This window comes from Danio rerio, chromosome 1, assembly GCF_052040795.2.
Source record: "Danio rerio strain M-AB ecotype USA chromosome 1, GRCz13ab, whole genome shotgun sequence".
Lineage (NCBI taxonomy): Eukaryota > Metazoa > Chordata > Actinopteri > Cypriniformes > Danionidae > Danio > Danio rerio.
This window is the reverse complement of record NC_141021.1, coordinates 10,454,194-10,478,415: the sequence shown is the minus strand read 5'-3', so window position 1 is coordinate 10,478,415 and position 24,222 is coordinate 10,454,194. Positions and strand designations below refer to the sequence as shown.

General features: G+C 36.0%; 1 protein-coding gene across 2 annotated transcripts in view; it reads left to right on the top strand.

Moving 5' to 3' along the window:
• Positions 1-24,222, top strand: part of ern2 (endoplasmic reticulum to nucleus signaling 2) — a 31,713-nt gene that overhangs the window by 1,749 nt on the left and 5,742 nt on the right. Inside the window, exons 2-21 of one of the 2 annotated variants that reach the window (XM_087236690.1) lie at positions 2,180-2,297; positions 5,102-5,135; positions 6,192-6,264; positions 6,344-6,416; positions 7,553-7,675; positions 7,752-7,856; positions 9,089-9,356; positions 10,173-10,251; positions 10,328-10,481; positions 10,577-10,704; positions 10,849-10,977; positions 11,908-12,127; positions 12,483-12,573; positions 14,785-14,974; positions 17,121-17,220; positions 17,391-17,590; positions 19,432-19,579; positions 20,100-20,227; positions 22,288-22,411; positions 22,543-22,610. In XM_087236690.1, coding sequence (XP_087092816.1) covers positions 2,180-2,297; positions 5,102-5,135; positions 6,192-6,264; positions 6,344-6,416; positions 7,553-7,675; positions 7,752-7,856; positions 9,089-9,356; positions 10,173-10,251; positions 10,328-10,481; positions 10,577-10,704; positions 10,849-10,977; positions 11,908-12,127; positions 12,483-12,573; positions 14,785-14,974; positions 17,121-17,220; positions 17,391-17,590; positions 19,432-19,579; positions 20,100-20,227; positions 22,288-22,411; positions 22,543-22,610 — 2,553 coding nt within the window. Of the gene's footprint in view, positions 1-2,179; positions 2,298-5,101; positions 5,136-6,191; positions 6,265-6,343; positions 6,417-7,552; positions 7,676-7,751; positions 7,857-8,240; positions 8,288-9,065; positions 9,357-10,172; positions 10,252-10,327; positions 10,482-10,576; positions 10,705-10,848; positions 10,978-11,907; positions 12,128-12,482; positions 12,574-14,784; positions 14,975-17,120; positions 17,221-17,390; positions 17,591-19,431; positions 19,580-20,099; positions 20,228-22,287; positions 22,412-22,542; positions 22,611-24,222 lie in introns of those variants that run through there. The other variant, XM_087236691.1, reaches the window with a different exon arrangement.

The window sequence follows — 24,222 nt, the reverse complement described above, 5'->3', positions numbered from 1 at the left end:
TGACTTTTGGCCTAGCTCCTTCTTATCTGCTCTCACTTCTGCAGATCTATGTGCCCTCCAGAAACTTGCGTTCTGTGAATGAACGTCGCCTCGTGGTTCCATCCCAAAGAGGGAAGAAATCACTTTCGCGAACGCTCACGCTCACGCTCAATCTGCCTAGTTGGTGGAATGAACTCCCTAACTGCATCAGAACAGCAGAGTCACTCGCTACTTTCAAGAAACGACTAAAAACTTAACTATTTAGTCTCCACTTCACTTCCTAATCTGCAATTGCCTCTTTGAATATCACACTAACTGTACAAAAAGAAAAACTAATACTACTAATACTTCCCTTCTTAGACTTTACAGACCTGAAACTTGCCTTTAGTACTTATTCATTGTTGCTCTTATAGTTGTGTAAATTGCTTCCTTGTCCTCATTTGTAAGTCGCTTTGGATAAAAGCGTCTGCTAAATGACTAAATGTAAATGTAAATGAATATTGAGTTATTAGGATAAGATCTTAATGGTGTCATCAAAAGAGACATTTCTGAGGGTCTTCATTGTATGTTACAAAAAGAAAATATAAATTAATTGAGTTCAATATTCAAAAATGCATAAAGGATTACAAAATTTGAGGCAAAATATTAAAATATGGGAGTAGTTGATAGATATGAACTCTTTTATAGTTGTTCTTTCACACATTTTCAATATAATGTCAGGCAGTTTTTGGTAAATATAGGAGTGGCAGTAACGGCGGTGGAGAAGGATATCCTGGTTAAAAGATGTTGACTGTTAACTGCTCTCTCTAATACAAACACACAAGAAGCCTGTAAAGCTACACTGTAAAAAACACAGAAAAAGATCTGAATCAATCCACTTAAATTTGTAAAACCAATTGGACCAGGAATTAAAACCAGGAATTGTGCAGAACCCAGTATTTTTAGTATAGAAGTTGGGTTTAGGTATAGGATTAGGGATGCAGAATAATATCATACTTACTACTAATAAACAGTAAATATCTTAATAATTAAGGTAAAAATCCAGCATTAATAGCAATGAATTGTGACCTAAACTAAATTGTTAATAGATATATCTTGATATACTTTAGCTTTATTTTTTTTTTTGTCAACAGTCATCATCACTTTGTCTTAAAAATGTCTGTAAAATCTAACAATTGTGTTACCTTTACAAAAAAAAAATCTGTGTTTGCTGTTTGTTCAAACTACTTATTTAAAATGAGCTGAACCAACACAATTCTTCAGTTTTTTGGGAGACAAATGAATTGTTTATGTTCCATCAACACAAATTTGTAAAAACAATTGAGTTAACTTAATCAATTTGAGTTTGGACCACATGAAGGAATTGTGCAGAGCCCAACATTTTTAGCGTAGAAGTTGGGTTTAGGTATAGGATTAGGGATGCAGAATAACTCATACTTTATTACTTCTAATAAACAGTTAATATATTAATAATATAGGTAAAAAGCCAGCAGTTAATAACAATGAATTGTGACCTAAACTTAAATGTTACCAATAAATGTATCTTGATATACTTCAGCTTTCTTTTTTTGTCAACTGTCAACAGTTATCATCACTTAATCTTAAAAATGTCTGTAAAATCTTACAATTGTGTTATCTTCACACACAAAAAAAATCTGTGTTTGCTGTTTGTTTAAACTACTTATTTAAAATGAGCTGAATCAACTAAATTCTTCAGTTTTTTGAGAGACAAATGAATTGTTTATGTTCCATCAACACAAATTTGTAAAAACAATTGAGTTAACTTAATATGTGTGGGGACAACATGAAGGAATTGTGTGGAACCCTGGATTTTGTACATTGCCCTGTGTAAACCCACATTTTTAGACAATAAGATAAAAACACTTGAGAAGAAGAATCATTTCTTGTGGCGCACTACAGTGAAGACCTCTTATAGACACGATAGTTTTCAGACCTAAATAATAATATTTACCACACCTCCTCTTAAAATAACCCTTACAGACGTGCTGACATTATAAGATATTAGGCTAAATGGTTTTAAAATTGTTGTGTGTCACAATTGTAGCCAAACCTGTCCACAACGCCCACAAGAGAACACACACACTGTATGTATTTGCAGCTACGTATCAGGTAGCAATAAGTTTTAAATAGTCTGATATCTGCAGTGTGTGAAAAGGTGTTTTCCTGGTTTTCTTTTCAGTGTGAGGGAGGAAGCTCCGTTTCTCTGCCCGAGTCTCTGCTCTTTGTTTCTACACTGGATGGAAGTCTGCATGCTGTCAGCAAACAGACCGGAGACATCAAATGGACATTGAAGGAAGGTACTTATGTATATGTGCATTATTTATTTATTTATTTTTTATTTACTTTATTTATTTATACAGGGACAATGTACAACATGACATGTTGTGCCAGAGTTAGCTATAAAGCTAATTTACATCTGTAGTCCCTGGGCAGGAAGTAACAAATTTAACACTTATAACAAATACAATATACACTTACAGTACAATAAATACAATACATCATTGTCAATAAAATGAAATCAAATCAGTGGCTGCATATTTGATTTTGTTTTAGCCAGATTTTAAGAACAGTTTTAAAATTATTAAAAGTGCTGCTCTCTCTGATATACACTGGTATTTTATTCCATCTTTCTGCTGCTTTAACTGAAAAAAATGATTGTCCAAAAGCAGTTCTCTTAAGTTTAACTGAACAATCACCTCTAACAGATGACCTAGTCTGTCTTACATTGTCCTTGCCGACAATCACACATTGTTTGAGGGGTGGTGGTGCAAGACCATGAAATATTTTATACATTAAACACACATCAGCATAAAATAAGAAACTGTCAAATGTTAGTAATTTTTGTTGTGCAATACAGTTGCAATGATGATAGCTCCTTGGCTTTTTAGCTAAGATTTTAGCTAAAATTTTATGACAAGTGATAATACACATTAAAAAGCCATTAATTACTTTACTTTAAAAAAAGTGAGTAAACCCATTGCCCCAAAAAAGTCAATCCATTGTAAAAAGAGTAAACCCATTGTAACTTGGAACTCTCAAAGGAACACTTTTTTTTTTTTTTAGGCTCATTTTACAACTCCCCTATAGCAGGGGTTCCCAGACTTTTCAGCCTGCGACCCCCAAAATAACAATGTCAGTGACTCGCGACCCCCATTTTTCAAGGTGGTTACACTGTAAATATATAAACCTTGTAGACACAACTATAGGCATGTATAAACATGAGCACATTGACAACACATAAATGCAACAGTCTATTAACCATATATATTTTTTATATTCATTTATTAATTTATAATATAAAACGTAAAGGCTGATGACTGATTTTTATTTGTTTATAATAGATAATAATAATATAATAATAATTTTGTTTTTGTTTATTTGTATGTTGTTGTTTATTTAACACAACTATTATCCTCTGTGGGTTATGAGTAAAATATGGTCATTCAAATAGTTTAATAAAACTTATTTGAGATTTGGAAATCACCAAGCGACCCCTTGTCATTGTTACGCAACCCCCCCAGGGGGTCCCAACCCCCACTTTGAGAACCACTGCCCTGTAGTTAAGCAGTTAAGTTTTACCATTTCTTCTAATACATTCAGCTGATCTCCAGGTCCAGCGATAGCACTTTTTGCTTTGCTTAGCTTAGCTTAGGATAAATCATTGAATTGTATTAAATCATTAGCATTTCACTAATCACAGAACTTTGCGGCCATACCATGGCTGCAGCCGGCCCAATAATGATATTACACAGCACCTGAAAATAGTCCCTATCACCAAGCCCTGCACTTGCATCAGCAGCTTAGAATCTGAGCACTATCGTTGTTAAACTGGAATGAGAATATAGTTCCTAGCCATATCAGCCTAGAAAACTGCAACTTGTCATAAGTACGCAATGCAATAACAGAAGAGTCAGCATTTAAATAGGAAAATTATCGAAAACCTTTGGTCATTTTAGAGTAAGATGTAATGGTCTAATCTGATTTAATAATCTATGCTAATCTAAGCTAAACGTGTTCCTGTCAGACCTGGAAAACTAAAAACTTAATAAAGCAAGTGAGCCTTTAAAAAAAAGAGTGTTCCTTTAAGCTGACTTAGTTTTAATGATGCACAGTTCATTTACTTAAAACTTTAAGGTTTTTAAAGTAAAGTCATCTAATAACTTTAAAAGCAATTGGTTTACTCACTTTTTAAATCATCTAATCACTTTTAAAGCAACAGGTTTACTCACTTTTGAATGGTATTATGTATATTACAAAAGAATGGCATTATGTTGGAGTAGTGCTGTCTTGGGGAAAAAAGTAGTGCAATAGTTGTTTTACTATGTGCCAAGAACGGCATAGGCTCATTCTGAAATCGTTTACATTTCTGGAGATTGCGAATTATGTAGCCAAAGCTATGTATGGCTGCCTTTCGTCTCTAAAACGAACGCTACGGGGTGGTATGACGCTGTTCTTTTTTGCGCTACCAGCTGACAACTTACCTCTGTATGGGCAGCTTTCCCACTGTTACCAGTTTGACCAGTAGCTCGCCACGTACGTCGATAGACTAGACACAAAGCGGAGTTAACTGTGACATTGGGGTGCGAGTCTGGTAAAGAAGAGTTGCAGAAAGCGGGTAAGACAAAAACAGAATCCAAAAAATAAAATAAACAAGTAGATAACAGAGTGAGAATGTGGTAAAATCTGAAAACGTGGCGTGGGGCTTTTCTTTTTCTGGATTGCTTTTTAAAACTGTCCATTGATTTTAGGAAAGGGGATGGGCGCTGGTCAATCAGGGCTTTTTTAAACACTATTGGATGGGTTTAGGGCAGAGAGAGGGTGGGTCAGTCGATTGATCAGTCAGTCAGTCAGTCAGTCAGTTGACACCAGCCTTTGGTGGACTTACGTGAGATCAGCAGGCGCGAATGGCACTAGCGAGAGAAATTTGAGATCTGAAAAAGTGTACACAGGGGCCTCTGGTGGATTTGCAAAAACTTCAAAAAAACAAAAACAAAAAAAAACGTAGCTCCTGGGACTCTTCAGAAATGTGTATAGGGGTACGTAATCATAATGAGCTTGGGTTGGCCAAAAACATTCATAACCATTTCACTTTCTCTTTCAGATCCTATTATACAGGTTCCCGAGTATTTCCAAGAGTAAGTGTTTTAACAGCTTCAGAAAACACATGAATATTCATGACCATTCAAAAGTTTAGAATCACTTTTTTTAGTTTAAAAAAAAAGACTTTTATTTTTGCCAAATTTGCAAACATATAATGATCAGAATTTAAATATGTATTACAATCAAAACATTATTTATTCTTGTGATCCCAAAGCTGGATTTTCAGCATCCAGTCTTCAGTGTCAAGAAACATTCCATTTTTATTATTTGATGATTAGAAAAGCTATTGTTTTTTTATTTATTTAGTTGTAACTTAATGGTAGTAATACTAGTTGTAATGGCTTAGATTCAGTATGGGGGTGTGCGAGAGATCAGCAGAGTGGATGGCAACATCAACAGCCTGGGGTATCAAGACATTTGTGCTGCCCATTACATTACAAACCTCAGGAGAAGGCAAATTCTTCAGCAGTATAGCGCTCCTTCTTATATAGTCAGTTCTGCAAGAACGCTTTCTTTGTCATTCCAGATGACTTTATTCATAAGTTATTTAAGTCATTGCCGAGATGTTTGGATGCAGTGCTCCAAGCTCATGAGAGTCATACACAATATTCATTCGTTTTCCACTGCACCATGACTTTATATCCTAATCTATACTGTACATTATTTCTGTTAAGTGACAAGACTTTTGTCTTAGCAAATTCAGACCTTACTGTCCTAATTAAATAGCTAAAAATCAAGGCATGATCATATTTTATTTTGGTAAAATAAGCGTAATCTAGAGGCCTTTGCCTTAGCCACTTCTGATACCAAATGATTAACTAGAAGTCAAGTTATTATTTGTTGTTACTAAAACTTGGATAGGCGACAAGACTTTTGTCAGGTAGAGTAGAAAGGGCAAATGTACACTGTTAAAAATGTAATTTCATTTCATTTTTCACAAACATTTCCACAGACCACCTAACACTGAAAAATCTCTGACCTAGGCCAAATAAAAAAAGTTTAGTCTTGCAATCAGGTCTGCTTTTATTCTTGTTTGTAATGCTCACTTTTCTTTGATCAAACTTTAAAGTCGTGTCTGTTTTTGCCTGTAGGCCAGGCTTTTTACCAGACCCCAATGACGGCAGTCTGTATGTTCTCGGAGGAAAGAGGAAAGAAGGTCTGATGGTGAGTGTTGTGAGCGTGGCTGTGGATGTGTTTATCAGAGAGTGACAGCTCTTGACATTTATATGAATGTTTTTCTCAGAAACTGCCATTCACTATTCAAGAGCTGGTGCAGTCGTCTCCCTGCAGGAGCTCAGATGGAGTACTCTACACCGGTATCAGCAAACCTCTTTATGATGTTTTACGGTCAAATTCGTGTTTGATAACTGTGTTTTGTGGCAGTGAAGGATTGCTGTGGTCATGTTAGATTTTATTTGAAGAAAAAAAGTTAGGGAAATGAGCTAATATAACCTGAACTAATACATTCATTCATTCATTTTACTTCAGCTTAGTCCCTTATTTATTGGGGGTCGCCACAGTGTTTTTGCCTGTTGTGTCCTGCCTTGAAATTCAATTCTGTTTTCACAGAATACTACAACACATAATCAACTCAATTTGGATTTTAGTCTGTGTTTGATGCAGCACAGGCTCATTGTGAAAACATACGCCTGTATACATTTCTAGAGAGCGCAAATTATGTAGCCAGGGGTTTGTACTGTATGGCTGCATTTAATCTTAAAACGAATGCTACGGGGCGGTATGACGCCACCGACGGCTTCTGTTCCTTTTTGCGGATACCAGCTGACCGCTTACCTCCACGTGGACGGCTTTCCTGCTGTTACCAGTTTGCCCAGTGGCTTGCTGCGTACGTCGGCAAATTTGAGATATAGACAGAAGTTGACCGCAATGAGTACAGCAAAAAACAGTTCCGGAAAGCAGGTAAAACAAAAACAAAAGGCAAAAAAATAAAAATAAACAATTAAACAACAGGGTGAGAACATGATAAGATCTGAAAATGTGGTTAAAATCAGGCAGCTGTGTGGGCTTTTCTTTTTCTGAATTGCTTTAGAAAACCATGTTGCTTGGGTTTAGGGGAGTGGGTGGAAGAGTCAATCGGTGCTTTTGAAAACACTATTGGTTGGGTTTGGGAAAGGCGGGGTTTGTTTGGTTTGTCAGTCAGTCAACAGCGGCCTCTGGTGAATTTATGTGAGAACAGCAGGCACAAATGGCACTCACGAGAGAAATTTGAGATCTGAAAAAGCATACACAGCGGCCTCTGGTGGATTTGCGGAAACAAAAACTGCAAAAAACGTACCTCCTGGAACATATTGTGCGCTGTCTAGCAATGTATGCAGGGGTTGGTTTGATAGCATTAGTCAATGGGTGTGGGAAGCCTGATAGTATGGTTATAAAATGATAAAAAGCTGTACATCCTTGTATGCTCTCCTTTTTGGACTCTGTGTATTCCCAGGTAAAAAACAAGACACCTGGTTTGTGGTCGATCCTCAGACAGGTGAAAAACAGACAAGTTTGAGCACCTCATCTTCAGACTCCATCTGTCCCTCTGCACCTCTGTTGTACATCGGTCGCACAGGTTTGAACACACACACAGCACACTCTTTTCTATGCATATGTATTGATATGCATTTCATACATGTTTCTCTCTGCAGAATATATGATCACCATGTATGACACAAAGACTCAGGAGCTCCGCTGGAATGCCACATACAACGATTACTCAGCTCCTCTATATGACGACAAAAAATATGAATATAGTAGGTTCCTCACAATGCATGATTGTAGATATTTACATACAGTTGAGGTCAACATGCTTAGCCCTCCAGTGATTTTGTTTTATTTTTTCAACAATTTGCCAAATAATGTTTAACAGAGTAAGGAATTTTTCCTATAATATTTTTTCTTCTGGTGAAAGTCTCATTTGTTTTATTTTAGCTAGAATAAACGCAGTTTTAAATTTTTTAAAAAATTTAAATTTTAAGGCAAATCTGTCAACCCCGTTTTTCCCAGGATTCTCCTGTATTTTACAGTTCTATCCCGCTATCATCCCACAAAGGTATTTTCCATTATTTCTCCCATATTTTCAGTCTTTCTCTGAAGGGTGGCAACAAGCATTAAAGAGCCGAGCCTCTATCCTCTGCGCAACCATACCGCCGAACCACCAGGTGACGCCCTAACGCTTTTAAATGTGAGTCCGTTCTGTGCTTTCGGTTTATTAAGATATGAAAACAGTTTGAAATAAATATATAAACGATGGGATTCCCTTCCTTTTCATTACAGGTGCCGTTGCCCCCAGTATTGCCAGCTTGGGCAGTTTTGAACACGATTGTGCGGGTTTAAAATGACATAGAGTATAGATAATTTGGGCGGTTTCGCAACAGAACGTTGGCACTCTCCAATGTGTCCTCGAAACTGCCCCAAATGTTTAAGTTATACAAGAAAAAGGTTAATGAGATTTGATAACTTGATACTAATTCTTTATAATAGCTATTGATTTTAATAAGATGAACTGTTCGCTAATTTATTTGCTGCTTATATATACCATTTATTTCTTTTGTAAATAATATTAATAAAACATATTACTGACCGTTAACTGTTTATTTACAGTGAAACGGCTCCAGAAGAACAGATTTCCATCTATTGTCCAAGAAACCATCTTTATTCAATAACTTGCCTAATTAACCTAATTAAGCCTTTAAATGTCACTTTAAGCTGTATAGAAGTGTCTTGAAAAACATCTAGTAAAATATTATGTAATGTCATCGTGTCAAAGATAAGATTATCTTAGAAATGAGTTATTAAAACTATTATGTGTAGAAATGTGTTGAAAAAAATCTGCTCTCTGTTAAACAGAAATTTTGGAAAAAATATACAGGGGGCTAATAATTCAGGAGGGCTAATAATTCTGACTTCAACTGTATATATAGAATAGATATTAGTTGTGGTGTTTTTTGATTTCATCATAGTTGCGTATGTCTGTTCATCCCAGAGATGTCGCACTTTGCATCGAGTGGCGATGGTCTGGTGGTTACGGTGGATCGAGACTCTGGCGAGGTTTTGTGGATGCAGAAATTTGATTCTCCGGTGGCTGGATTTTACTTGTGGAGTCAGGACAGTCTCCGTCGAGCCCCTCATCTGACCGTCGCAACAGAAACCCTGCGCTATCTGACCTTCACCGCAGAAAACACACAGTCCCACACCATGAAGTGGACCTACCAGTTCACAAAGGAGAGCCACAGCACGAAGACTCAGCTAGTGTAAGACCGTCTCATGACATATTATCTTTCATGTAGCTGTTTGTGAATTGAAAAAGTTTGCAGAGTTTCAAAGTAAAAGCTTAAAAAATGAAAGAAGAAAGAGGATGAACTGCCTGAACTTACATATGTAGGTTTAGAACACATTTGCAAATTGCCAGTCTGTGGTTTTCATTGGCTTTCTGCAATCAGTGTCTGCTTAGGCCCTCAATCTGTGTAGCTGATGCTTTGAAAATTTCACATTTTTTGTTGTCCACATGCCGAGAAGACACTGATTTCTGCTCTTTAAAAGTAAGTCCACTTTGCTGGTTGAATTGCAAGGTTGTGGTTTTAGGCTCAAATTGTTAAGGTCAATTTTTATTGTTAACCTAACTGTGTGTAGAAGTGCTGAGGAAGAATTTAAAGCTGAAATTCAGATGATATTTAGGTGTTTATTCACTCATCTTAAGGTTATTATCAACTGTAAATTCCTAATCTTAAGAGTGAATAGACATATTTAAAAAATTAATAAATAATATTCAAACAAAAAAGAGGGGTTTAGAGAAACTGGATCCTTAAACTAGACATTTCAGACACTATGAGAAAGGTGTTGGAAAATTCAAATAAAATTTTGAGTAAATTTTACATTTTGACTTTGGATGGATGTAAAACTATTGAATGATTTCAAAAACAAAAAAGAGATGGTACACCTAAAAATCAAAATCCAGACTTTTGTTTCTCAGCATTTGATATCAAACCTGCGTGTCTTTCTAAAAGCGACCACCTTTGTTATTTTTCATATTGAATTAAGCATATTTGTTTGTGTGTATATTTTGCTAGTCCCACTCTGTATGTTGGGAAGACGGAGTCTCATCTGTATGCTTCTGCCTCCCTTGTCCATCAAGGTGTCGCAATAGTGGTAAGTTCAGCTCTCCATTAGTCAAAACCAGTAGCAAAACGTCCATCTGATTAACCATATTGTGCACTCACGGCAGCCTAAGGGTCTCACTCTTGCACGCATTGAGGGGCCGATGACAGCGGGCGTCACAATGGGTAATGGACGGCCTGAGTGCGAGATCACACCCAGCACTGACGTCAAATATCCACCAGGAAGCAGCAGCTCTCTGCAGAATCAGTGGCTGCTCATTGGTATGATCCACCTGGAAAAATACAGGAGGCCAATAACTCAGGAGGGCCAATGATTCTAACTTAAACTGTATGTGTGTGTGTATGTATATGAACAGGTCACCATGAAATCCCTCCTCTGGCTCACACCACCATGTTGAGAGATTTCCCAGAGAACCTGCAGCGCTCTGGTGATGTCATCCCACCTCGAGGATCCGGCTCTTCTTACCGCTCTCCCTCTCACCCAGTGAGTCCAAAGCCAATAAAACTCATCTGTGCAAGTCTTTGTATCTAATAATTCTGACTTCAACTGTCATTAGTTTGCAAATGTAATGTGTGGTGAGCCAGCAAGCTTTCTTAGAGAAGCACAAATCTGTTCTGTGTTTTCCAGTTGCCACCAGTTAGGAAGCAGAGCTCTTCTCCAGTGCTGCCAGACTCGCTGAGCTCTGAGCCCATGACGGTGCTGGTGGTGACGCTGCTGCTAGGAGCCTGGATCACCTTCCTGCTCACACACAAATGGGTCAGAAATACATTTACTGAGCATACCTACTTTAAATGAATGTGTATCAGTGTTCATCTAAAGTCACATTCTTAAGTTGTCTGCATACATCTCAGGGGTCCTTTGTCCTACATATGCAGATTGTTAGACGTCATTCTGTGTTACATGATTAGGACCTCATTTGATAGTCATTCATAAGTTATTGACATCTTCAAAAAAGGACACTGTGGAAAGTGTGGTGCTGCTACAAAATGAGTTAATATTTCATAAATATTTAATAAGTTCACCTAATTTTAAAAAAAATAATAATATAATTTTTTATTTAATTGTTTTAATTTTAGACGATTTTTTTAAATAATTCAGCAAATATATTTTTTATTAAAATAAGATTACCTTTTTAGGTCAAGCTTATTATTTGATAGAAATATAAGTGGCCAGTTAATAGCCTACAATATTTAGTGTAATGTTTTGTATCCAGTTTAATGGCTGGTTTTCAAAAATTACTTCTGCTGTCTTTTTACTTATAGACTAACGCTAAAACATAGCAAAAACTGTATTTTCTGCCATTTTGGTAACACTTTTTTCATTGTGACCTTTAACAGATGTAAAATGAAACAACATACTTACTGATGTGTGCTTACGTAATTAAATTATTTGTATGAGCAATGGGCCGATGCAGTTGTTGCTGTATGTGGGCCTTCTAAAGCCTTTTAAATTGTCAAAATAAATACACCAAAAGATTTCTGTAAATAAACTATTGTTACACTGAATGATATTTAGTGGTTGTCTTCTGTAATTGATGGTAAAAAATTGATTATTATTTTTTGCTTGGAGTTTTTTTTTTGTCAAGTAGTCAAATCTAATATAAGAGGGAAAATAATGCTAAATGGCCCTTTTTAAAGCTTAACAACTGAAGCAAATATATAAAACAAACTGCTTTCTGTTTTTCAGCCTGTAAAAAAATCCCAAAGATCTGAAGAGCCAGTGGACTCCACCCCACTTTCTGGTCTGACCAATTACAGCGCTTCTACAGAACTGAACACTCCGCCCTCAACATCATCTTACAGCAACAGCAGTCGCTCAGAAAAGACCAGTTCTGTTGCATCCAATCAAACTCAGCCATTCTCAAGCAAAGACTCCGCCCCTGTAACAGCAGCCAGCCAATCACAGAGTATGAAAACAGTTCTACATCTTCTACATCTTCTATATCTTCATTAGAACCATTGAGCTTCATTCACAAAACAGAATTAAAATTTCTGTGTAAATAGAAATTAAATCAAATCTGTTCAGCCTTTATCAACTATAATATTGCAAGCATCATTTTATGAATCATGTACACAGAAATGAGTTGCTGCTTGTGTTTTATCAGTGATTCCCATAGTTTTTCCCATTTATCGTCATATATAGTTTATTTAATTTACAAACCTATATGTTGTTTACTGCTTATTACATATTTCATTATCTTTTTGTTATCTATTGTACATTTTAATTAGAGATTTTTTTTAATTGTGATGTATATTCTTCAGATGAACAGGCTGACGTGGTGGAAGTTGGTAAAATCTCTTTCAGTCCCGCTGAGGTGTTGGGTCATGGGACAGAAGGAACCTTCGTGTTTCGGTGGGTACTCGTTTTACACAGGTTTGTTTGATTGATTGTTCATAGATATGTGACGGTGTCAAATTTTTGATAATTAATGAAAGTATTACAATATACAGTATAATGCCTTATCTTATTGTACGTAAATGTTATATATATATATATATATATATATATATATATATATATATATATATATATATATATATATTTTTTTTTTTTTTTTTTTTTATTTTTTTTTTTTAAAGATTTATTTTTGCCATTTTTGCCTTTTTATTAAGTGGATAGTACAGTATTTCAGACAGTTAGCGAAGTGGGAGAGAGAGGAGATAGGGACGGAAATGTCCTCGAGGCAGTATTCGTACGATGCCCTGAAAAGCTACTGCACCATATGTCAGCGTGCTAACCATTAGGCTATTGAGCCGACCGAAAATGTTTATTCAATCATTAATTTTCTTGTCGGCTTAGTCCCTTTATTAATCCGGGGTCACCACAGCGAAATGAACCGCCAATGATCCAGCAAGTTTTTGCGCAGCGGATGCCCTTCCAGCCGCAACCCATCTCTGGGAAACATCCACACACACATTCACATTCTCATACACTACTGACAATTTAGCCTACCCAATTCACCTGTACCACATGTCTTTGGACTGTGGGGGAAACTGGAGCACCCGGAGGAAACCCACACAGAAACGGCAACTGAGCCGAGGTTCGAACCAGCAACCTTCTTGCTGTGAGGCGACAGCACTACCTACTGCGCCACTGCCTCGTGGACAGTGTGGTGCTGCTACAAAATGAGTTAATATTTCATAAATATTTGATAAGTTCACCTAATTTTTAAAAAATAATAATATAATTTTTTTTTTAATTTTTTTTAATTTTAGACGATTTTTTTAAATAATTCAGTAAATATTTTTTTATTAAAATAAGATTACCTTTTTAGGTCAAGCTTATTATTTGATATAAATAATTTCCCAGAGGAAACCCACACAGAAACGGCAACTGAGCCGAGGTTCGACCAGCGACCCAGCGACCTTCTTGCTGTGAGGCGACAGCACTACCTACTGCGCCACTGCCTCGTGGACAGTGTGGTGCTGCTACAAAATGAGTTAATATTTCATAAATATTTGAAAAGTTCACCTAATTTTTAAAAAATAATAATATAATTTTTTATTTAATTTTTTTAATTTTAGACGATTTTTTTAAATAATTCAGTAAACCTACCTACCTTAAATAATTCACTACCTACTGCGCCACTGCCTTGCCCTCGAAAATGTTTATATTAACCAAATAAAAGCACAAAAGGATTGTAAAGTATAATATGTAACACTGTACAATTAGGACTCACTAGTAAATATCGGTTAATGTATTAAGTAACATCAGTTGTAAGAAGTAGACAGTTATTATACTAATGTTAGCTTAAAATGCAATTGAATTTGTTGGCTATTAGCTCCATTAAATAAAACAGGCAAGACTTTTGATTTTTAATGAGTTATTAAATGTAACTAAGATTAAAACATTACCTAAGATTGATAAATATTAACTAATTTATTTGATCTGGAGTTTATTCAAGCCTTTCTGAAATGATGAGTCACACATAAATTCCGTTACAAAGTTTTCAGTACACACTACCACACACGTTTAACTTTGCACTGTATATGCTTTGTATATTGTTGCTCCTCGTATATATTGTTGAACTGACACTATGTCAATGCTGATTTCACCAGTCGTGAATTACATAGTGATTTTACTGTCTTTAGATTATTACTAACATACACTGTTATGAAAACGTTTTAAACTTTGCAGCTGATCACAGAGAGTTGGAACAGATCTTTTAATCCCAGCCTCTTTGCAAATCCTGTTCAGTGGACATGTTTATACATGTTACTATGGAGAGATGTTAATACGCCCTGTTAGTCAATCCGTATTCCTACATCACGATGCGGTGGGCCTCAAAATCACTAAGACTTTGATCCTATTTTAATGCCTTTGTGAAATTTTGGTGCATAGGGCTCGAAATTGCTGGCTACGCCTCTGACTGTACTTACAAACAGTTCTGTCCAAACAGCTTCCAAAAGTTGATTTAGCATCTTAGGTGCTATTTAAAGGCATTTTGAAAATGTAAATAATTAGTCACTGTATTTTCATGATCACTATATATTGTTTTACTGAATATCATCACGTCTAGTTGGTTAGAAGCCTTAATTCACTGCTTTTATGCATTACCCGCAGGGGTCATTTTGACGGTCGGCGTGTGGCGGTGAAGCGAATCCTACCGGAGTGTGTGGAGTTTGCAGAGCGAGAGGTTCAACTTCTGCGGGAATCAGATGAACATCCCAATGTGATCCGTTACTTCTGCACAGAGCGGGACAGACAGTTCACTTACATTGCCATAGAGCTGTGTGCTGCAACACTCCAGCAGGTGTGTGTATGTGTGTGTTTGCGTCTAGTTCACAATGATTATTATTCCATAGCAGCTTGACAAAAGGTGCACATCATTACATTACAGTCAAAATCAGAAAGGTGAGAGAGTTATATAAAGGTTTGGCAGTATTTAACCTGTAGTTCCACAGTATATATTGTTCTTACAAAATAAATTATAATTTACATGTAACAATAATACAGTACGGGAGGCACAGTGGCTCAGTGGTTAGTCACCTTACAGCAAGAAGGTCACTGGTTCGAGTTCCGGCTGGGCCAGTTGGCATTTCTGTGTGGAGTTTGCATGTTCTCCCCGTGTTGGCGTGGGTTTCCTCCGGGTGCTCCGGTTTCCCCCACAAGTCCAAACAATTGCACTATTGGTGAATTGAATAAACTGAATTGGCCATAGTGTATGAGTGTCAGTCCAAGAATCTATGGGTGGTTCCCATTATTGGGTTGCAGCTAGAAGGGCATTCGCTGTGTAAAACATATGCTGGATAAGTTGGCGGTTCATTCCGCTGTGGCCACCATTGATGAATAAAGGGAATAAGCAGAAGAAAAATGAATGAATAATACAGTACATTTTCAGTTAAGTGTTTTTGGGTATTAGGTGTTTGTTGTCCTCAAAGTTTTACGGATGGTTGGCACATCATGATTTGAGCAATTGCTCTGCATAAAACAGTAAAACTGAATTTTGTAATCGTAATGTAAAGGTCAACTCATGGCAGACACAAAACTTTTTTAACTTCAATTTTAAATGTCTTAAACGTGTCAGTGTTGTTTTTAGTTTTTTAATGCAATTAATATACTAATAGTTATGCTAATAATTAGAATTAGTTTTTGCTTTTACTGCATATTTTTGGTTTTCTATTTAATTATTTATTTCATTGTATACAATAAGATTACAGTTTAATTTTTTACTTCAATTTTATTCTTCAGCAATATATATATATATATATATATATATATATATATATATATATATATATATATATATATATATATATATATATACACACACACACATACGGTTGAAGTCAGAATTATTAGCCCCCCTTTTGATTTTTTTTTTTTTTTTAATTTTAAATATTTCCCAAATGATGATTAACAGAGCAAGGAAATTTTCACAGTATGTCTGATAATGTTTTTTCTTATAAATAATGTGTTATTTGTTTTATTTTGGCTAGAAAAAAAGCTATTTTTTTAAAATATATTAAAACCATTTTAAGGTCAATGTTATTAGCCCCTTTAAGCTATAGATTTTTGATAGTCTACAGAACAAACCAATGTTATACAATAACCTGCCTAATTACCCTAATCTGCCAAGTAACCGTAATTAACCTGTAGTTAAGCCTTTAAATGTCACTTTAAGCTGTATAGAAGTATCTTGAAAAATATCTAGTCAAATATTATTTACTGTCATCATTGCAAAGATAAAATAAATCAGTTATTAGAAATGAGTTAAGAAAACTATTATGTTTAGAATTAACAGGGGAAATAAACAGGGGCTAATAATTCAGGGAGGCTAATAATTCTGACTTCAACTCTAAATATATGCATTTTTTTGTTTATTTACATTTAGCCATTAAAATTAAATCATCTAACATATTTACAAATTTTATGAAATTAGAGAGATTAAGGCTCAGAAAATATGTGCAGATGTCAAGTGAAATGCACTTTAAAATACAAATATGCAATAGATAGTTTAGGATTTATGATTTAAGATTTTTAGATATAAAAAAAACGGGACAAATATATTAATTAAGAACAGAGATGAAAAGTATAAATAATAATTAATAATAATAAAAATAATGATTAATTATAATTTATTTTAGAACGTAACATTTTAATAAACAATCCAACATTAAGATGTTAGAATAAAATGAACATAAAATCATAATATATAAATTAATGTTTAATTAACTTATGTAAATTATTATAAAATAATCATGAATATTTTTATAAACAATAAAAATATTAAAGGTTTAATTAAAATGTTTAACACAAAAAGTATAATCAATCAATTTTAAGTTCATCAGATTTTAATTTATCTAGCCTGTAAGATCTAAAAAAAGAAAAAACCCTGGTGTAATAAGCAGTATAACCACACGCATCCTGCTCTGTTTTTCTGTTGTTGCTGTATGCAGTATGTAGAAGACCCGAGCTGTCCTCACTCAGAGCTGAACCCGGTGTCCCTGCTGGAGCAGACCATGTGTGGCCTCAGTCACCTGCACTCCCTCAACATCGGTCAGCACCAAAATACGAGTCCAACCTCAACATCCCTTTCTGAAACTATATCATAATGCATCACAGCTGCACATGGTGGTGTTGCATTGCACTGATGTTTATTAATTGCTATTCACTAACTGCATGCAAGCACACTGCCATTAGTAATCACATGACCCTCTCATTCTCAGTCCACAGGGATTTAAAGCCCAGGAATATTTTGCTGTCTCTGCCCGGGGCACTGGGTCGAGTGCGGGCGCTCATCTCAGATTTCGGCTTGTGTAAGAAGCTTCCAGATGGTCGGCACAGTTTCAGCCTACGCTCCGGGATACCTGGAACCGAAGGCTGGATCGCCCCTGAATTACTCATAAACGCTCCGAAAGGGAACCCTGTATGTCTGCTAGTGAATATGCATACAAACACGCACACACACAGCACATGTTAACTGTAAAAAACAGATACTGTACAGCTTTACTGAATGTGCATGTGATTTCCCTTCACTCAACAACAAATCTTTTCAATTTAATGGTATTCAGAAGAGAAAAAGGGATGTAAAAATATAATTATGTAGCAGGACGTATTTATAGAGGCATTCAAATGTCACAGTCTAGCACTTATTTTAGGAGAACTGAAACTAGTTCATTCACTCATTCATTTTCCTTCGGCATAGTCCCTTTATTTATCAGGGGTTGCCACAGCGGAATGAACCGCCTACTATTCTGGCATATGTTTAACACAGCGGATGCCCTTCCAGCTGCAACCCAGTACTGGGAAACATCCATACACACTCATACACTACGGCCAATTTAGTTATCAGTGGTTAGCACTGTCACCTCACAGCAAATAGGTCACTGGTTTGAGTCCCAGCTGAGCTTGTTGGCATTTCTGTGTGGAGTTTGCATGTTCTTTCCATGTTCGTGTGGGTTTCCTCCTGGTGCTCTGGTTACCCCCACAGTTCAATGGCTATAGTGTATGAGTGTGTGTGTAAATGTGTTCACAGTTGCAACCCAGTGTTTCCCAGCACTGGGTTGCGCCTGGAAGGGCATCCAATGTGTAAAACATATGCTGGAATAGTTGGCGGTTCATTCCACTGTGGCGACCTTTGATATAAAGACTAAGCTGAAGGAATGAAGATTGCGACTGGAAGGGCATCCAATGCGTAAAACATGTGCTGGAATAGTTGGCGGTTCATTCCACTGTGGCGACCTTTGATATAAAGACTAAGCTGAAGAAATGAGGATTGCAACTGGAAGGGCATCCAATGCGTAAAACATATACTGGAATAGTGGGCGGTTCATTCCACTGTGGCGACCTCTGATATAAAGACTAAGATGAAGAAATGAACGAATGACTGAATGAAATTGTTTTGGCTTTGCTATGAAGTCAGTCCATAATATTTTACTAGCTATATTGCAAGATACAATTTATCTTTATCAAGGCAATTTAAAGGCTTAACTAGGTTATGCTTGCTGTATTTGGCTAAACCATTCTCGGGTGGCTCACCAATGTATCAGATGTCTCTAATACATAAAATAAGTAAGCTGACCAAAGTTCTTACGGGGAGAAGACTTTATTTAAGACAATCAATAGTGCAGTTCCTCAGCAGTGATGTTAACCTGTCGGTCTTCAAGTAACTTAACCCAAAGTACTGTCTGAGACAGTACTTTATACTAGCATCAAACAAACCATTCTGTTGTTTCAGCTGTTGTTTTGCTAGTACCCATTGAGATTGTAAAAGGGTCATTTAGTTCACACCTATCAGCTTGTGGGGGTTGAGGCACAGGTCACCCCATCATATCACATCAGAGTTTAATCAATGTAAATGCAACTGAACTAAAATGCACATAATCTTTTAGGTTATTAGGCCAGTCATTGGAGAACAATGGTTTGTTCTGTAGCCAATCGGGGGGAAAAAATCTTGAGGGGCTATTGATATTGACCTCAAAATGAAATGAAATTAAAACTACTTTTTTTCTCCAGCCAAACTAAAATAAATACAACTTTCTCTAGAAGAAAAAACATTATAGGAAATACTGTAAAAAAAATGCCCTTTCTCTGTTAAACATTACTTTGCAAATATTTGAAATTAATTTTACAGGACTAATAATTTTGTCTTCAACTGTAAAACATGTGCTTATAAAAAATTCAGAATATTTCAGATGTGGAAAAATGCACAGTTTATGTTGCTATATTTTACTATAATTCATTGCTCTTCTGTTTTTCTGTCTTCAGACGAGTGCGGTGGACATTTTTTCTGCCGGATGTGTGTTTTATTATGTGACGTCTAAAGGACAGCATCCGTTCGGTGACACTCTGCGGCGTCAGGCTAACATCCTCTCTGGAGTCTATAACCTCGATCACTTCATGGAGGATATACATGGTGTGTTTTTCTGCATTCAAGTATGTGTATGCATGCTTTCCTTTTATGAACAAATTCAAATATTTTAGTAAAACTTCACACAGAAATGTTTATATCAATGATAACGATTTGTTTGCATGTCGAATTAGTGTCAGTCGCATCTACAGTGCCAGTTTAAATAATGCTAATTTAGTTGGCTTGATGTGAAAAGCATAACCCGTGTGATCTAGAGTGAGTCATTTGTTGCTCTGCATTTGGTGTGAACCCAGCATTAGTCTGGGAAAAAAATTTGACAAGAAACGTTTTTCACTCTTGCTACATTTGATTGAATATCCCATCGCTGGATTTTTGTTTCTGAAAATTGGGTTTGCATTTGAATGTTTTAAAATGACTAGCGTCAGCTAATGACTAGTGTTGTATAGATGTCAATTCATGAATTCCAAATTGATCCTCAATAAAAATCTAAATTCAACCCCTAAAATTTTTTTATTTCTGCAGTGTACATGCAGTGATACTTGATATTTGCTTTTTGTGTTTGCAGAGGACGTGATTGGCAGAGATCTGATCGAGCGGATGATCAGTGCAGAGCCAGAGAGCCGTCCTTCAGCAGCGTCAATTCTTAAACACCCCTTCTTCTGGAGTCCAGAGAAACAGCTGCAGTTCTTTCAGGTGTGTGTGTGTGTGTGTGTGTGTGTGTGTTCCCAAAAATGAAAATAGTCATAATTTTTCGTCCTCCAATTTGTTCCATATTTGTTCCTACCATAGATGTTAATGGCTGCTTTTCACTAACATTGTTCAGAGTATCTTTTTTTTTGTACTTTATATTTGAGCACTGTTAAGGATGTTGCTTAAAGGGTCATGAAACCCCACACTTTCAATTCAAGTCTACCTCAGAATTTAAAAAAAAGCATCATAATGGGCGTGGAGCTCCGCCATCAGAGGCAGGAGTGGGCGTGGCCAGCAGAGCAGGGGAGAAGGTGGGCTCACAAAATGAGACACAAACCGTGAGGAGACGCATGATTTTATAGTTCACAAACTTTAAATGTAAAAAAATAAACTGTAACTTAATGCCCTGCTGTATTTGTCATTTGTATTTTCATATACACTCAACCACAATTTATATCATTATAAAGATAATCGTGTTCATATAAACACTATAAATGAGGACTTTTCCCTCAATCCCTTGGTCTGAATGGAGACTCAGTGCAGCAGGTCTCTTGCCCTGTCTATTTTAAACATTAGCCCTGTTGGTAATCTAGAGGATTTAGGTGAACACAGCAGCACGGCGATGTGTCTAAATGTGAACGAACTCCACTGATAAAGGGCAAAGTACGCCATTCTCCAATTCTCGTACTGCTCTCCCGACAAAAATGCTTGCTGCACAAAAACAGCTTTGCTGTATCGGCCCTGACAGCATCACAGGGAAAAACAAGCAAAACATGTTTTCATGGATCATAGAATCAAACACATACGACCCTTCATGAACGGCTAAATACTGTGTGCTGTGGGTCCGTGAACGCGGTTTCACCCGATCATCAAGGTAGGATCTCACAGCTTGGCACTGGCAGGTCTGCCTTGCCTTGGGAAAGCACGCGCAGTCATGAATAATTAGGAAGCCGGCTCTTCTCATAGGATAAGAAAACTTGGCTATGAATAATGAGAAACCGACGTGTCATCTTTACACTTGCAGTTTTGCGCTATGTCACCGATTTTGTTCCCACCCCAAAAATCATTTTAAACCCGAAAGCTAAAATTAGCTAACAAAAGCTCAAAACTATCCAGTTTTTCCCACAATTAAAGCTGACAAGTGCTAACGTTGTCTTAACTGATGCTCAACACACACAAATCTTAAAATCTTAATTAGGTTTCTTGAACCTGTAAACAGCTCTGATTGGCCATCGTGTTCACATGCTCAACAGATAAAACTGTGATTGGCTCTGAAGTTCATCACTACATCATCACTGTTTAAGAACATCCTCGACAGCACTCAAAGGTTTGCAGGAAATAAATTTAAGAAACAATTCAATTGACAACAATAGAGCAAAGAAATTCAGCCTAGAAATGCTTGAGTGTAGGTACTAATACATTAACTAATACAGTATTAGGACCAAATATCCCCACAAGTATAGTCATAGCACTAATTTGTGGGGACATTCTTTTTGTCTGCATGAGCAAAACTGCTTGTCATGTGTACAAATGTCATGTAAAAATCTAGTTATCTATGAGGGTTGGGTTTATTAGTATTGTTTGAGTAAGGGGGCAGCACGGTGGCTCAGTGGTTAGCACTGTCACCTCACAGCAAGAAGGTCACTGGTTCGAATCCCGGCTGGGTCAGTCTGCATTTCTGTGTGGAGTTTGCATGTTCTCCCTTGATTCATGTTAGTTTCCTCTGGGTGCTCCAGTTTCTCCTACAATCCAAATACATGCGCTATAGGTGAATTGGACAAACAAAATTGGCAGTAGTGTATGAGTGTGTGAATGAGTGTGTTTGTTTTTTCCAGTATTGGGTTGCAGCTGGAAGGGCAAGTGCTACCTAAAACATATGCAGGAATAGTTGGTGATTCATTCCCCTGTGGTGACCCCTGGAGTAAGCTGAAGAAATATGATGTCTATAGAAAGTTCCTACAAAGATAGCTGTAAAAGTTTTTGTGTGTGCGCGCAAATGCGTTAAAGGAGAAGAACAATGAAGGAGAACAATGCAGTGCTGAATTACTGTGTTTTGGCTGTAGGACGTCAGTGACAGGATTGAGAAGGAGCCTACAGAAAGTCCTATAGTGGCTCGTCTGGAAAACTCTGGCAGATCTGTTGTAAGAACCAACTGGAGGATGCACATCTCAGCGCCGCTGCAGGCTGGTCAGCACTGCTTTTACTGAGACTAATTAAAATAACTTGATAAATATGGAATGAAATGTGGATTTTTTTATATGAAAATTTCATTCATGTATATTTGCATGTCTGATATGTAACTCTCTCCCATCTGGCAGATCTTAGAAAATTTCGTACATATAAAGGAAACTCAGTGAGAGACCTGCTTAGAGCAATGAGGAATAAAGTAAGTGTTTAGAGCTTTAATGTGTTTATGCTGCATACAGGTGAATGACTGCTGATAATATAATATAATATAATATAATATAATATAATATAATATGTACTCCCCGCGTTCGCGTGGGTTTCCTCCGGGTTCTCCGGTTTCCCCCGCAAATCAAAAGACGTGGTACAGGTGAATTGGGTAAGCTAAAATTGTCCAGAGTGTATGTGTGTACTGTAAATGAGAGTGTGTGGGTTTATTCCCAGTGATGGGTTGCAGCTGGAAGGGCATCCACTGTGTAAAACACATGTTGGATAAGTTGGTGGTTCATTTGACTGTGGCGACCCCAAATTAATAAAGGGACTGAGCCAAAAAGAAAATTAATAAATGAAAAATATAATGTTTTAGTAAAAATATATTTGTAATACATTTGAAAGAAGACTAATTGTATTATAATTAATAATAATAATAATAATATAATGTTAATAATCTAAAATTGTATTCATATATTAAATAATACATCATTATTGTGAGTATCATATTTAATTTGATTAATTTAACAATTTTTTAGCATTTTAGATCATCTTTGCTAAATAAAATATTTCTCTCTTAAAAACATTTTACTGCCCCCCGACTTTTGAATGATGAATTAATATATTGCAGTATGATCAATTATGATACAATGTAATGGTCAAAACTCTGGTGTTGTATTTTTATTTTACACCCGAAAACACTTAAATTATTAAATGTAATTATTGATATTAGTTATTAATAGGGATATACAGTTGAAGTCAGAATTATTAGCCCCCCTTTGAATTTTTGTCTTTTTTTATCATTTCACAAATGATGTTTAACAGAGCAAGGACATTTATCACAGTATGTCTGATAGTGTTTTTTTTTCTTTTGGAGAAAGTCTGATTTGTTTTATTTCAACAAGAATAAAAGTAGATTTTAATTTTTGTAACACCATTTTAAGGAAAAAAATTATTAGCCCCTTTAGGCAATTTTTTTTTTTTTTTTTTGATAGTCTACAGAACAAACCGTCATTATACAATAACTTGTCTAATTACCCTAACCTGCCTAGTTAACTAAATTAACCCAGTTAAGCCTTTAAATGTCACTTTAAGCTGCATAGAAGTGTCTTGAAAAAGATCTAGTCAAATATTATTTACTGTCATCATGGCAAAGATAAAATACATCATTAATTAGAAATGAGTTATTAAAACTATTATGTTTAGAAATGTGTTGAAAAAAATCTTCTCTCCGTTAAAAAGAAATTGGTAAACAGGGTAAACAGGGGGCTAATAATTCTGACTTCAACTGTATATCACAATATATCGTTTTATTATCGTATTATCTGCAATAGTCACATCGCAGAATCTTCAACATGAAGTTGGTATTATAATTAACCTGGAACCAAAGTTAAGAACATCTAATTTTACATTTGATTACTTAATTTAAGTACATCAATTCTGTTAGACTCCACAGGAAACCATAAACTGCTGATCATTTCTTCTCTTCTTTCATTTCACTTTACTTTGTTTATTGTATTTACCAGATTTTTTGATTATTTTGTATATTTTATGCAAATGTGCTCCTTTACAAAATCATTCCAACCATTGTAAAACTATGCATT